Source organism: Anomaloglossus baeobatrachus, chromosome 6, assembly GCF_048569485.1.
Source record: "Anomaloglossus baeobatrachus isolate aAnoBae1 chromosome 6, aAnoBae1.hap1, whole genome shotgun sequence".
NCBI lineage: Eukaryota > Metazoa > Chordata > Amphibia > Anura > Aromobatidae > Anomaloglossus > Anomaloglossus baeobatrachus.
Genome location: NC_134358.1, coordinates 446987570 through 447002762, shown reverse-complemented (window position 1 = coordinate 447002762; position 15193 = coordinate 446987570). Strand labels below are relative to the sequence as shown.

Sequence of the window (15193 nt, the reverse complement as noted above, 5' to 3'; positions counted from 1 at the left end):
CGGTGCTGTATCACCCAATGAAGGCTCCAAGAAAGAGATTTTACGGTGAGTACCCAAAATCTACATTTCTTTCTCACTTCATTGGGGGACACAGGAGATCATGGGATATACAAAACAGTCCCTTAAGGGTGGGCACAGAATAGGACCTTCATGTCAGGTGTAGGGCCACCGCAGCCTGCAGTACCCATCTACCAAGGCTCACATCCGATGAGGTGAAGGTGTGAACCCTGCAGAAACTGGTAAAGGTGTGAATGGATGACCAAGTAGCGGCTTTGCAAAGCCTGATTAAATATACAAACTTAAGGGGCTGAGAACAGCCCTGTTTCTGCCTCCTACGGACACTAAGTTTGAACTGGAGTCCTGTGTGCCATTCGAAGGGTGTAGGTTACCGGGAGGGAACTAATCTTTTTTTGCTTCATGTCATCCTCCTAGTGGCAGCAGCATACAACCCATGGTCTTCTGTGTCCCCCAATGAAGCGAGATAGAAGTAGGCCAAATTCAGCCAAATTTCCAAACCAAATTCGATAAAATTGCCCAATTCAGATTTCAGTAGATTCTCATGTCATATTAAATTAACCCCTAAATGCATCTTTGTTCTAATATTTTATGCTTTTTTTCCCCTTTGAATAGACTTGTATAAAATCAATTTTAAATGGATACAACACCACATATACTCTTAAATAGTGTAGCACAGAAATGCATTATTTAACATATAACAATATATTTTTCTATTTTATAGCATTACAATTATGCCTGTAGCCTAATTTGCTACATTTATAATGTTTTCTGTGGGTGGTAGCATTTCAATATTATTTTTTTCTGATAGTGGGTGGTCTGTAATGTTTCACTTAAGTGAGCAACACTTTTTTCCACCTCTTCTATTTTTAAGAAAGTAAGTAAATGGTTCTGTCACGGATCTTCCCGCTGTTCAGTAGATGACTGCTAACTCCATGGGTTTGATTAATGGAGAAGGTAATGATATGCAAATCGTCTACAATATTGCAGTGTGCCTACATGCATTTTAATTAGCCCTAAAATTGTAGTAGCTTCGTAAATACTAAGTTAACATAGCAATAATATATAAAATATATGGATTACAATAAAATTAAGTTGCTGCAGTGGAAAGATACTATCATTAAAGTCTTATAGTGCTTCATTTAAACTCATCAGCCCCAATGGGCCAATCTACTTTTCATTTACAAATTGTACATTTGTAAACACAAACACAAAATTTATGACATTGTATTATTACATTGTTAATAAATATTACCCTAAATATGCGTAGTGTTGATATACAATTACATGATTTTTCAGAAATATTGTCCTTAAAAATTATATAATTTCCTTTCCCATAAATAGATAAAAAACACAATTTCAATGATGTAGACCAACTCAACATTTGATAACAGACAGTGGGCTACTAATAGTCCTATGGACCCCAGATCAAAATGTTGACAATTCATCCCTCCAGCATGCTGCTGAAATCTATCTATCTATCTATCTATCTATCTATCTATCTATCTATGTATCTATGTATCTATCTATCCATTATCTATATATCTATCTGTCTATCTATCCATTATCTATCTATCCCTCTATCTATCTATCTATCTATCCATTATCTATCCATCTATCTATTTATCTATCTATTTATCTATCTATCTATCCTTCTATCTATCTATCTATCTATCTATCTATCCATTATCTATCTATTTATCTATCTATCTATCTATCTATCTATCCATTATCTATCTATTTATCTATCTACAAGTCTATCTCAATAATTAGAATATCATCAACAATTTATTTCAGTACTTCAGTACAAAAAGAGAAACATATGTATTATATAGAGTCATTACAAAAAGAGTGATCTATTTCAAGTGTTTATTTGTGTTAATGTTGATGATTATGGCTTACAGCCAATGAAAACCCAAAAGTCATTATCTCAGAAAATTAGAATATTATATAAGACCAACTGAAAAAATGATTTTTAATTCAGAAATGTTGGTACCTACTGAAAAGTCTGTATAGTAAATGCACTCAATACTTGATTGGGGCTCTTTTTCCATGAATTACTGCATCAATGTGGCGTGGCATGGAGGTGCTCAGCCTGTGGCACTGCTGAGGTGTTATGGAAGCCCAGGTTGCTTTGATAGCAATCTTCAGCTCGTCTGCATTGTTGGGTCTGGTGTCTCATCTTCCTCCTAACAATACTCCATAGATTCTCTATGAGGGTTAGGTCAGACAAGTTTTCTGGCCAATAGAGCACACTGATACTGTGGTTATTAAACCAGGTATTGGTACTTTTGGCAGTGTGGACAGGGAGCAAGTCCTGCTGGAAAATGAAATTTCCATCTCCAAAAAGCTTGTCGGCAGAGGGAAGCATGAAGTGATCTAAAATTTCCTGGTAGACGGCTGCCTTGACTTTGGTCTTGATAAAACACAGTGGATTTACACCAGCAGATGACATGGCTCCCCAAACCATCACTGATTGTGGAAACTTCACACTAGACCTCAAGCAGCTTGGATTGTGGCCTCTCCACTCTTCCTCCAGACTCTGGGACCTTGATTTCAAAATGAAATGCAAAATTTACTTTCATCTTAAAACAACACCTTGGACCACTGAGCAACCGTCCAGTTCTTTTTCTCCTTGGCCCAGGTAAGATGCTTCTAGTGTTGTCTATTGGTCATGAGTGGCTTGACCCAAGGAATGTGACAGTTGTAGCCCGTGTCCTGGATATGTGTGGTGGCTCTTGAAGCAATGACTCCAGCAGTAGTCCACTCCTTGGGAATTTCCCCCAAATTTTTGAATGGCCTTTTCTTACAATCCTGTCAAGGCTGCAGTTATCCTGGTTGCTTGTGCACCTTTTTCTACCACACTTTGTCATTCCACTCAACTCTCCATTAATATACTTGATACAGAAATCTGTGAACAGTTCCAACAAAATAACCAGAGTAGATGGCCAAAAATATAAAAAAAATATTAATACATCTTTATTGCAAAATATTTCAAATAAAAATACTTTTTTGTATTTATTTATTTTTTTTAAATTTGACACAGAGTGGATAAGCCAAAGAGCAATCCGTCCATAAGCTACTAAATTTTCTACAAGTGTGTATCACATAGACAATACTGATGACATTTATTTTGGAATAATTCACTGGAAGTTATCAGTATAGAGAAGACACAAAAATACAGAATATTTTCTGAATCAAAATACAGACTAATATTGTCAACAATAAATATTTGCTTAAAAAATTCATATGACTTAAAAGTTAAATATTCTCCGGAATGTGCAGATCCAAAATGAAGATCAGATTTAAATTTCTTAAGGGTCAAATAAAGAGCCACATGCCTATAAACCTCATATGGGAATATGAATAACTTTGGTTATTTTGCTGGAATTGTTTGATTCTAAGTTAGTTTTACATATTTGGTCAATAATTGGTTACTCTGTGAACAGCCAGCTTCTTTAGCAATGACCTTTTGTGGCCTACCCTCCTTGTGGAGTGTGTCAATGCCTTCTGGACATCTGTCAAGTCAGCAGTCTTCCCCATGATTGTGTAGCCTATTGAACCAGAATAAGGGGCCATTTTAAACACTTAGGAAGCCTTTACAGGTACTTTGTGGTAATTATTCAAATTTTCTGACTTTTGGGTTTTCATTGGCTGTAAGTCATAATCAACAACATTAACAAATAAAACATAAACACTTGAAATAGATCCCTATGTGTGAAATGACTCTATATAATATATGTGTTTCCCTTTTTGTACTGAACTACTGAAATAAATTAACTTTTTGATGATATTCTAATTTATTGAGATGCACTTCTATCTATGTACCTATCTAGAAAATTGGAACAACACATTAGAAAATGAGAGATGGGTGCAAGGCCAAAATACCATATATCCGAAGGTAGATAATATGTTAGAAAAAAATTACAGGCAACACTCCAGTAAAAACAGGGAAAAATGGACTATCAACATGGACTATCTGTCTGTCTCTCTGTCTGTCTATCCATACCTAGGTTTTTAGAGGAGCCAAATTGAAAAAAATTTGAAGCACAAAATGTGGTCATGATATACTGTTATGATGGGGATCTGCTGTTAACACTGTTATGAGGGTAATGTCCCCAAATTTTGTACTAATGTGCCTCATCCTGAGCCCCTTTCAAGTATATATGTCCCCCATCCTGGTAGCTATGTTCTCTATCCATGTCCCTTCCTGGTATATATGTTTCGAACCTTGGCCCATTTTGGTAAATGTGACCTCATCCTGGTATATATGTCATCATCTTGGTATTTAAGGCCCCCATCCTGGATCCATACTGGTACATATAATACCCATCCAAGTGTATGTGTCCCCATCCTGGTATTTACAATTGAAACCAGAAATCTAAAGACACATCTGCAGGTATTTCTCACTATCTGACATGAAATCAGAATAAAACATTTCTGTTTTAGGTCACTTAAGATTACCAAAATTATCTATATTTGCCACATGCCAGAAAAATGAGAGAGTGAGAGAAAGAGAGAAAGAGAGAGAGAGAGAGAATGTATTAACGTTTTTTTATTACTTTATGGAAAGTCAACAGTTTACTTAAATTTCATTAGTATTTGGTACCATTGCCCTTAAACTCTATTTGTACCGCCCCGCACTCGGCTGCAGCCGAGCCGCTCGGATCCGGGCTCGTTGGTGGGTGGCTCAAGTGCCTCCGGCCCGGGCTCACTTTGCTCTGAAAGGGGATGCTGGCGCTGTTGGTGGGGGTTAGGTAGGTGCATGGCCGGAGCCGCGCTTGAGTTCGTGACGCCATTCACGGGATGTGGTGAAGGTAGACACCACCACTGCAGTTACGGGGCACCCGGGGGAGATGTTATGCAGCAAGTTGTTAACCCCTCCGTGGGCAGTGATGGTGGCCCCGGGGCCCGTTGGGGATAGCTGGGTGGTGCAGGGCGGTGCGCGGCCAGATGGCACTATTGTACTCACTGTTATTGACACACACAAGTCTCTGGTAAACCAAGTTGATGGTGGTCGGTGCCAGCAGCCAGCTGCATCTGGTCCCCCACCCGGTTCAGTGGTCTTGGCCTTTCTCCTGCACCGTGTTGTGTACTTGGGCTGCCTGCGCTTCAGCGATGGTAGTCCGCTTCCCAGCTTTGTGAATGTCGGGAGAGCCCATTTGCCCGCAGACGCTGTCCCTTGGGATCTCTCTGCCTGTGCGGTGGCTTTCTATCCCCCTCGTTGGGCTGTTGTCTTCAGTCGGGACTTGGGTGAAAGGACCTGCTTCCACTCTCCTTCACTCCTGTCAACTACTCACTGACTGACTGCTGTGTTTTCTGCCTCAGGCCTTCTGAACTCCTCGGTGGGCATGGCCAACCGCCTGGCTCTGCCCCTGGTGTGTCCATCAAGCACTGAGGGAGGTGACTAGGTTTTAATGGTTGGCTGATGACACCTTTTTGGGGGACAGGTGTAGTGCGGGGGTCTATCTGTGACTACCTGGCTAGTCCAGGGCGTCACATATTACTTGAGTCAAACATTTTGGATCTCCTTCCATAAGCTTCTCACAATAGTTGGTAGGAGTTTGTACCCATTTCTCCTGATAGAACAGGTGCAACTGAGCAATGTTTGTAGATCGCCTTGCTCGCACCTTCCTTTTCAGCTTTTCCTATAAATTTCCAATAAGTCTGAGATTAAGTCTTTGTGATAGCCACTCCAAAACATTGAATTTGTTATCTTTAATCCACTTTGTAACCAATTTGGCAGTATGCTTCGGGTCATTGTCCATTTGGAAGACACATATCTGCCAAAGCTTTTCGTTCCTTGCTAATGTCTTGAGACGTTGCTTCAGTTTTTCCACATAATCTTCTTTCCTCATGATGCCATCTATTTTGTGAAGTGCACCAGTCTCTCCTCAGCAAAGCCAAAACATAATGCTCCCACCCCCATGTTTCACAGTTGGGATGGTGTTCTTAGGCTTCAAAGCTTCTCCCTGTTTCCTCCAATCTAACGATGGTCATTATGGTTCTTATTGTTCAATTTTAGTTTTGACATGTCTCCAAAAATTAAGGTCTTTGTTCCTGTGTGCATTTGCAAACATAATCTGGCTTTTTTCTTTTTCTTTTGGAGTAATGGCTTCTTCCTGGCAGAGTGGCCTTTCAGCCCATGTTGATACAGAACTCATTTCAATGTGGATAATAACACAATCTTACCAGCTTCTGCCAGCATCTTCTCAAGGTCTATTGCTTTTGTTCTTGGGTTGATATGCACATGTCTGACCAAAGAAGATTCATCTACACAGAACTCATCTCATTCCTGAGTGGTGTGATGGCTGGACATTCCCATCTTGTTTCTACTTTTGTATAATTGTTTGTACAGATGAAGAAGGCACCTTCAGGTATCTGGAAATTGCACCCAAGGATGAACTTGTGCAAGTCCACAATTCTCTTCCTGAGATCTTGGCTGATTTCTTTTGACTATCGCACAATGCTACACAAAGAAAGCAGTGTGTGTCAGATGTGTATTAAAATACATCAACAAGTGTGTTTCAAATTAACTCAGATGTTATCAGTAAACCTATCAAAAGCTTCCAAAGACATGACATCATCATATGGTCTGTTCCATAATGTTAAAGGCATAGTACTCTTAGGGCGGCTTTGCACAATACGACATCGCAGGTGCGATGTCGGTGGGGTCAAATCGAAAGTGACGCACATCCAGCATCACTTGCGATGTCGTAGTGTGTAAATCCTAGATGCTACGATGAATGAGCGCAAAAGCGTCGTTATCGTATCATCGTTGCAGCCTCCGACATTTCCATAATGCCGGTGCCGCGACAGGTACGATGTTGTTCCTCGCTCCTGCGGCAGCACACATCGCTCTGTGTGAAGCTGCAGGAGCGAGGAACATCTCCGTACCTGCCGCCGGCCACAATGCGGAAGGAAGGAGGTGGGCGGGATGTTTACAACCTGCTCATCTCCGCCCCTCTGCCGCTATTGGCCACCTGCCGTGTGACGTCGCTATGACGCCGCACGACCCGCCCCCTTAGGAAGGAGGCGGGTCGCCGGCCAGAGCGACGGTCGCAGGGCAGGTGAGTGCATGTGAAGCTGGCGTAGTGATAATTTTCGCTACGCCAGCTATCACACGATATCGTACCTGCGACGGGGCAGGGACTATCGCGTGCGACATTGCAGCATCGGCTTGCGATGTCGCAAAGTGCAAAGCCCGCCTTAGTGTATGTAAACTTTTGACTTTGCAGAAAGTAATTAAAACATTATCACTCTCATTATTGTGCCATTTTGCAAATATAAATAATTTTGTTTCCTAATTGACCTAAAACAGCAAAGGTTTATTCTGATTTTAAGTGGAAAACCTACAGATAGGTCTTTATAGATAGCAGATATAAACTTCTGGTTTCAACTGTATGTGCCTGTATATCTAGTATGTTGGTGCCTGTATATCTGGCATGTGCCTGTATAGCTGTTTATATGTTATGTTTGCATTTGCGTGTATATTTGTGTGTGTGAATGTGGCTATGATACATATTCTTATCTGTGTTTATAAAGTAGTTCTTGACTTGTTTATAATGTAGTTTATGGAGTAATAATTGTGCACATGCTGTGTCTGTTTGGGTTTGTCTGATGTATTTGTTTTTTGTGTGTCTTGCACTTCTGTGTGTGTACTTTTTGATGTTTATAAAATGTGCGCTTTACAAGTGTGATGTGTACAGTTTTTGCTAAAATGCTTTTAAGTTTCAGGTTTCTTAGCCCATCATTTTTAGTCGACCTGTGTAAAAAGGCCAGGAAACAAGTGCTGAACAACCTCAATATTGTCAATTGCACTTATTTAATGGTCTGAACTAAGCCCATGTAAATGCAATGTTAATGTTTGAGTGTGATGGTGTAGCATCTTAGCATTTAGGGTCCTAGTTTAAACTTTTGCCCAGGGCCCCAATTTGTCTAAAAGCGGACTTTGTGTTTCCGTAGAGAATTGATTTCATTATTAAGCAGTCAAAAATCATACAAATGCTTGAATGTGTCACACAGAATCTTCCCCACTGTGCCATTTTATTTTTTCAAGATACTTATATAGTTAGTTACAACCTCATAAAATAATGCCAGTGATTTAAGTTTAAAGGTTTGGTGTTGATTTTAACTTTGCAATTTGGAAATATTGAATGCTTGGAACTGGAAACGTAATGCTGAACAATTAAAGCGCTGCGGAATATGAATATGTTGGCGCTATAGAAATAAAGATGATTAATATTATTATTATTATTATTAATAATTAAGATTAAGTGGTTAATTTTTAAAGAAACATACTCATTTGATTTTCTTCCTAGGGTATGTACAGTATGTTTTCAATAATCCTTACACTCTCATACTCTTAAATCCATCCTATCTTCAAGTACAATTATTTTTGCAATATTAATAAAAAGTGTTATTATGATGTCAAATATTAATTCCAATTTTAATTGTAGGGTGCTGTTATAACACCAACAATGGACCATACCATGTCAATGCAACCGGCAAGTATGATGGGCCCACTAACACAACAAATGAATCACCTCTCTTTGGGGACAACCGGAACAGTAAGACTTTTTCTTACCCATTACTTTATTAAAGAAAACTGTGTCTTTTCGGGTTACTTTAGAAAATAGACCATTGTCTATGTGCACATGAAGTATAACAGTATTTGTAATCATTGTTTGATTTATATCTCACATTTTTTCTCTAGCCTTAATTTATCAGTTGTCTCTGAGCTATCTCATTTAACTGCTCATTTCTCTGGCCCCTCTACTACTACATATCTTCTAATCACCACTGCTATATAAGCACGTGAAAAGTCACAATGTAATGACATTACATGCATCGTGATCATACGTGCGCATACACCGAATCGGGCAGGGGACAGGAGCAAAGGGGCTGGAGAGGTGAGTTTAAGTGTTTGTTTCATTGTTTAACCTTTTGATGACCCTTTATGTTTAAGAAAAATGTAGGCCAGCGGCTGCCATTTTGCACAATCCAAGCAGAGACGAATTGCAAAAAATTGAATTTTGGCACATAGCATAATTTTGTAAAATTCGATTAGAATTCAATTCATACTCAATACTGAAGAAATCAAAATATTTTTAAAAGTTTGTTTCCATTTTTTCTTTATTTTCATATAATTAATGTATGTAAATCCTGTAATATTTTTAATTCCATGACTTCCTTTTTGCCATTGAAATTTCAATGTTGATGAGATGGAGTTCAAGAAAAAAGAGGTATCAGAGCTAAATGCCACAGTCAACAGCCTTTTGCTCATTAAGATCTGATGTTTCTGCTAACTAGCTAAACATACTGTTCTGTATAATGCAGACAAAATGCCAAGTTGGCAAAAAGCATGTTTTGCTTTATTTAGAACGTTTTATTAAAGTATACTATGCTTGTTTTTGCTTGTGTAGTATATGACTGCTGCTGCACCTATGCAAGGGACCTATATTCCCCAGTATACTCCTGTGCCTCCAACAGCTGTTCAAGTTGAAGTAAGTATGCCATATGTACATGAAGAAATTATATAGGAGTTTTTTGTCCTAATGCTAAGAAATTAAATAATGATTCATGGTATTTTGATTTTACTTAACTGTTTGAATATATTTTAAAAGCAATCTGTTGCCATGTTTTCCCAATATAAAGTGCGATCACAACCTTTAAGGCTTTTACAGTTTACTATTTAGCTGTATGTATCTGTCTAATCCCTTTTACATAGCTCAAGAAAGAACTTTTATTATTCCCACAGATGGCACAGTCTAGTCTGATTGGCATCTCTTGTCTTGATCTGGCACCTCCGCTCTTCCTCCAGTCGCTGTCCTCCTTCCAAATATCATGGGGATAAAGTGTCCTACGTCATCCACGCAGTCCATCCCAATTATACTACTGTGCAGGTATACTTTACTCTGCCCTGCTGAGGGTAAAGCAAAGTACTGTTATGCGCAAGTGCCAGGAAGGGTCAGAGAGTGCGGTTGACTTGGAAGTTAAACCGGTGCATGCGCACTACAGTACTTTGCTCTACCATCAGCAAGGCAGAGCAAGGTATGGCTGAGCAAGAGCATGATTGGGAGAATGTTTGAATGACATAACACGCAACATCGTCCTCAGGAGCACAGAGATTGTAGAAAGAGAGGAGGCGCTGGATGAAAACCAGAGACACTCATTGGACAGGATCACATAGTCTGTGGGTATAAAGAAAGACCTTTTTTGAGCTATGCAAAGGGGATCAGTAACATACATGACTTTAAGAAAACTTAGTGCTTAACTGATTACTGGGGGACTTAATATTTTCTTATGTCTTAAAGGGGTGGTTCACTACTCAGTACAGTGTCCACACATTGATGTAAGCCTCTTAAAGAAAGCTTTTTTTACATACCTTGTTTAGTCAATTCTGCCTCTGAGTGGCGCTATTGCAAATCGCTCATCCCCATCATGTGACCCCCAGGCTTTGTGACCTCTGAGATCGGTGATGTTACGTCAACTTCCAGTTGACCCAACATCACCAAGGCAGGCCCCTGTCTCCCTGAGTGAGTGGGTTGTGGGCAGAGTTTCACTGCTCGTCACAGCCCAGCATTGCTCCTGCACGTGGTGCTCTGCAGCATAGGAGAGAGCGTGTGAGATGCTGGACTGTGACAAGTGGTGAAACTCCTATCACAGTGCACTCACTCAGGAAGACTGGGGCCCACCTCGGGGATGTCGGATCAACTGGAAGTTGATGGGATATCACCAGATCTCAGAGGTCATTGAGCCGTGGGTCACATTATGGGGATGATTGGATTGCAATAGCACCGCTCAGAGGCACAATTGACTAAACAAGGTTTTTGAAAAAGCCTTCTTTATGAGATTTACATCGGTGTGTGGCCAATATGCTGAGTAGTGAACCACCTCTTTAAGCTTTCTGTTGTCTCACTTTCATCGAATTGCTGTTACTACAAAACTTGTTTTTCAAATTATTTCTTTTTATAGGGTGTTGTTGCTGATACCTCTCCACAAACAGTACCATCTTCATCACAGGAAGCAAGTGGACAGCAGCAACAAATAGAGACGAGTAATGAACATGTACCGGCATACTCCTACCAACAATCCAAGTAAACAACTGGTAAAGTAGGTCTGTTTTTCTAAATAAAATCCTATACTTCATGAAATCATTAATAAATTATTAAAGCCATCTATTTAACCAGATATTTCACTAGACGTCTGGTAGGGACATAGAGGATTAAATATATTCCTTTGATCTAATGTGGCTGATGTAATTAATAAGAAAGTTCATGCTAGAATCGCTGTGTAATCCTTTTTGAAAGTTTTAAGCTAATTTTCATTTAAAGTTGTAATTTTTTCTTAAAGAATTATAATTAGAGAACTAACATTCTAACATGGGTTTCAAGATAAGTACAGCAGCCTCATCAGGTCTAAGAGAGCTATTTAACACTAGAACTACTGAGGTAGTCATTTTGACTACTTTGCACCATGTATTTCTATATAGGTGTCACGAGTCCAGTAGTTCTAGTGTTAATAATGAAGTCAGTTTATATTGTGAAATCTGGTGATAAATTCTCTAAGTTATACTTCTAGAATAAAAAAAGATAAAAAAAATGATGATATAGGGTTAATCCGCAGTTTAGTAGCATTTTGAACATGCCTGGCACCCACACTTCAGGCTGCTTTACACGCAGCGACATCACTAGCGATGTCGCTCGTGAAAGCACCTGCCCCCATCATTTGTGCGTCACGGGCAAATCGCTGCCCGTGGCGCACAATATCGTTAGTTCCCGTCACACATATTTACCTGCCTATCGACGTTGCTGTGGCCGGCAAACTGCCTCTTTTCAAAGGGGGCAGTCCGTGCGGCGTCACAGCGATGTCACACAGCAAGCGGTCAATAGAAGCGGAGGGGCAGAGAGCAGCTGAAGGAAATACATGCCCACCTCATTGCCGGAGGACGCAGGTACGGTGTTGTTCGTCGTTCCTGGGGTGTCACATGTAGCAATGTGTGCTGCCTCAGGAATAGAGTTGAGCGCGGTTCGTGGTTCGAGGTTCTCCAGTTCTAGGCTCGAGTGATTTTGGGGCCTGTTCTAGATCGAACTAGAACTCGAGCTTTTTGCAAAAGCTCGATAGTTCTAGAAACGTTCGAGAACGGTTCTAGCAGCAAAAAAATAGCTAAATCCTAGCTTGGTTTCCACTGCAATAGTGTAAGTCACTCTGTGAATCACACTATTATGACATTTCAGTGTATAGTGTGCGTGAACAGCGCCTTCAGATCACTGCTGTTTCTATAATGGCGATCGCCATTTTTTTTTTTTTTTCCTTGTCTTCCTTCCCTAAGCGCGCGCGTGTAGTGGGGCGGGCCAGCATGTCAGCCAATCCCAGACACACACACAGCTAAGTGGACTTTTAGCCAGAGAAGCAACGGCATGTGTGATAGGATGTCCATGTCACATGTCCCTGCATTATAAAACCGGACATTTTCCTCCAGGACGCCATTATCTCTTCTGCGTCTTTGGTGTCAGACATCACTGTCGCAGCTCCGTCCTCCTGAGTCCTATCGCCGATACAGCTGTATGCGCTGCATACACAGCGTTAGACAGCTTAGGGAGAGCACTTTCTAGCAGTCCTTTTAAGGGCTCAAACCGGCAGGGTCAGAGAGCCATAGGTGACAGGTCCTGAAAACAGCCACAGCGTCTGTGTAGCAAAGGTCAGGGATTTCCTCCCTGCATTTCACCATTAGGAGGGAATAGAAAGGCAGGCTTCCATTCCTCTACCCAGAGCCCCACAATCCTGCCACTGTACCCTCCTGTCCTCTGCACACTCCAACTCATTATAACTAAGCCATTATACTATCAAACACTCAGTGTACCTAGTGGCATCCTAATCGTGGCTATTGGACTTTGCTATAGTCCCACTAGTGCAAAGACATTTGCAGAGCGCGTCTGCCTGCATTGCACACTCCAACTCATAACTAAGCCATTATACTAGCAAACACTCAGTGTACCTAGTGGCATCCTATACGTGGCTATTGGACTTTGCTATAGTCCCACTAGTGCAAAGACATTTGCAGAGCACATCTGCCTGCATTGCACACTACAACTCTTTTTAACTAAGCCATTATACTAGCAAACAGTCAGTGTACCTAGTGGCATCCTAAACGTGGCTATTGTACTTTTGTCTAGTCACACTATTGTAAAGATATCTGCAGCATGTCTGCCTGCGTTGCACACTCCAACTCATTATAACTAAGCCATTATACTAGCAAACACTCAGTGTACCTAGTGGCATCCTATACGTGGCTATTGGACTTTGCTATAGTCCCACTAGTGCAAAGACATTTGCAAAGCACGTCTGCCTGCATTGCACACTACAACTCTTTTTAACTAAGCCATTATACTAGCAAACAGTCAGTGTACCTAGTGGCATCCTAAACGTGGCTATTGTACTTTTGTATATTCACACTATTATAAAGATATTTGCAGCACATCTGCCTGCATTGCACACTCCAACTTTTTTAAACTAAGCCATTATACTAGCACACACTCAGTGTACCTAGTGCCATCCTAAACGTGGCTATTGTACTTTTGTCTATTCACACTATTGTAAAGATATTTGCAGCACGTCTGCCTGCATTGCACACTTCAACTTTTTTAAACTAAGCCATTATACTAGCAAACACTCAGTGTACCTAGTGGCATCCTAAACGTGGCTATTGTACTTTTGTCTATTCACACTATTGTAAAGATATTTGCAGCACGTCTGCCTGCATTGCACACTCCAACTCATTATAACTAAGCCATTATACTAGCAAACACTCAGTGTACCTAGTGGCATCCTAAACGTGGCTATTGTACTTTTGTCTATTCACACTACTGCAAATCTATGTGCAGCACCTCTGCATGACACCCTCCTGCTCTGTTTTTAATAAGCTATAATGATAGCACAAAATACTGCCATTTAGTGGCATCATAGAACTGGCTGTTGTATTCCATTAGTGCCCCACTGGTGACAAGCTATTTCTAGCACCTCTACATGACACCCTCATGCACATTTTGCTACGCTAATGTTATAGCAAACTCATGGAATTCATTGCTGCATTTCATAATTCGGAGGGATAGAAAGTCAGGATTCCTTTAGCTTTTCATTCTGTTCATAGACAGCATCTCCAAGAGCAATTTCCCCTCCACGTCTAAGTGTGGAGAGGCAGCTAGTGCGCATGCGTGTGCCGATTTACCCCAGCTGCAGCCTAATTACAGTGTTTCGCCTAGTGAGTATGCTCAGCCTGACTGTGTTGTTCCTGACGCTAAGTCTTCTTTTCGGGATACAGCGCATGCTCCCACACTAAGTGTGAAAAGCCTCTTTGCACAGGTGCTTGCATTCCGTGCCGGGTCTAAGTCCTGTTTTGTGCCTAGACACCATGCTAAAGCTGATAGTCTTTTTTCAGAGACTGTATTTCATGCTACTGAGCATGCTCAGGCACTTCCTGCATCAGAGACTAGGTCCGGTAATGAACTCTTTGGCCCTGGCCCTGATGTGGGGGTCCCATATAGACCACAGGGCATCAGGTGTCCTCCCAAATGGCTTGCAGAGGCCTACACCTATGACTTGTCACCGCATTATTGATGGTCAGACGATGACTGGTGAGGTGTTTGGGTCATGGCAGCCATGAGGTCATCATTGAAGTTGCGGTTCCAAATAGGACGCTAGTTATGCCACTCATGACGTGTCACTCTACTTTTGTCTCCAGGAGGTGCATTGTGGTTCACCCTGGTTTGGGGCGGACCCAGGTTATAAAAGGGGCTGGAGCCAACAAGGAGGTGCGCAGTCTTCTATTATGCTCCGAAAGAGCACACCTCCATGTGTTGAACCCATTGCGGATTTAGGCCAGAGGTAGGCAGGGATAGGGTGTCGATGCAGGCCACCACCACAGTTGGTAACGCAGAACGGTTAAGACCAGCTCCTGTCCTACCAGTCCTGCTTGTGCAGCCCAGTGGCATTAACAGGCCTGCTGCTGCTGATGCGCCTGCTGTCCACAGGTGTGCCCCAACGCACACGGTCAGCGTACTGAATGGCCCCTGTGATGTTAACAGGGAGTTCCTGGGCTGGGTGGGCGTGTGGACCCTGTGACGCTAACAGGGCTCACAGTCTCCAGATCTGAATGGCGTCTAACTCGGTTCAGGCT

At 41.4% G+C, this 15193-nt stretch overlaps 1 protein-coding gene across 4 annotated transcripts in view; it reads left to right on the top strand.

Moving 5' to 3' along the window:
• The window catches only part of RBMS3 (RNA binding motif single stranded interacting protein 3), a 963285-nt gene that overhangs the window by 929625 nt on the left and 18467 nt on the right, over positions 1-15193 (top strand). For 2 of the 4 annotated variants that reach the window (XM_075315252.1, XM_075315249.1), the window contains exons 11-13: positions 8475-8585; positions 9441-9521; positions 10993-11125. In XM_075315252.1, coding sequence (XP_075171367.1) covers positions 8475-8585; positions 9441-9521; positions 10993-11118 — 318 coding nt within the window. In that variant the 3' untranslated portion in view covers positions 11119-11125. Of the gene's footprint in view, positions 1-8474; positions 8586-9440; positions 9522-10992; positions 11135-15193 lie in introns of all 4 variants that reach the window. The other 2 variants (XM_075315250.1, XM_075315251.1) reach the window with 2 other exon arrangements.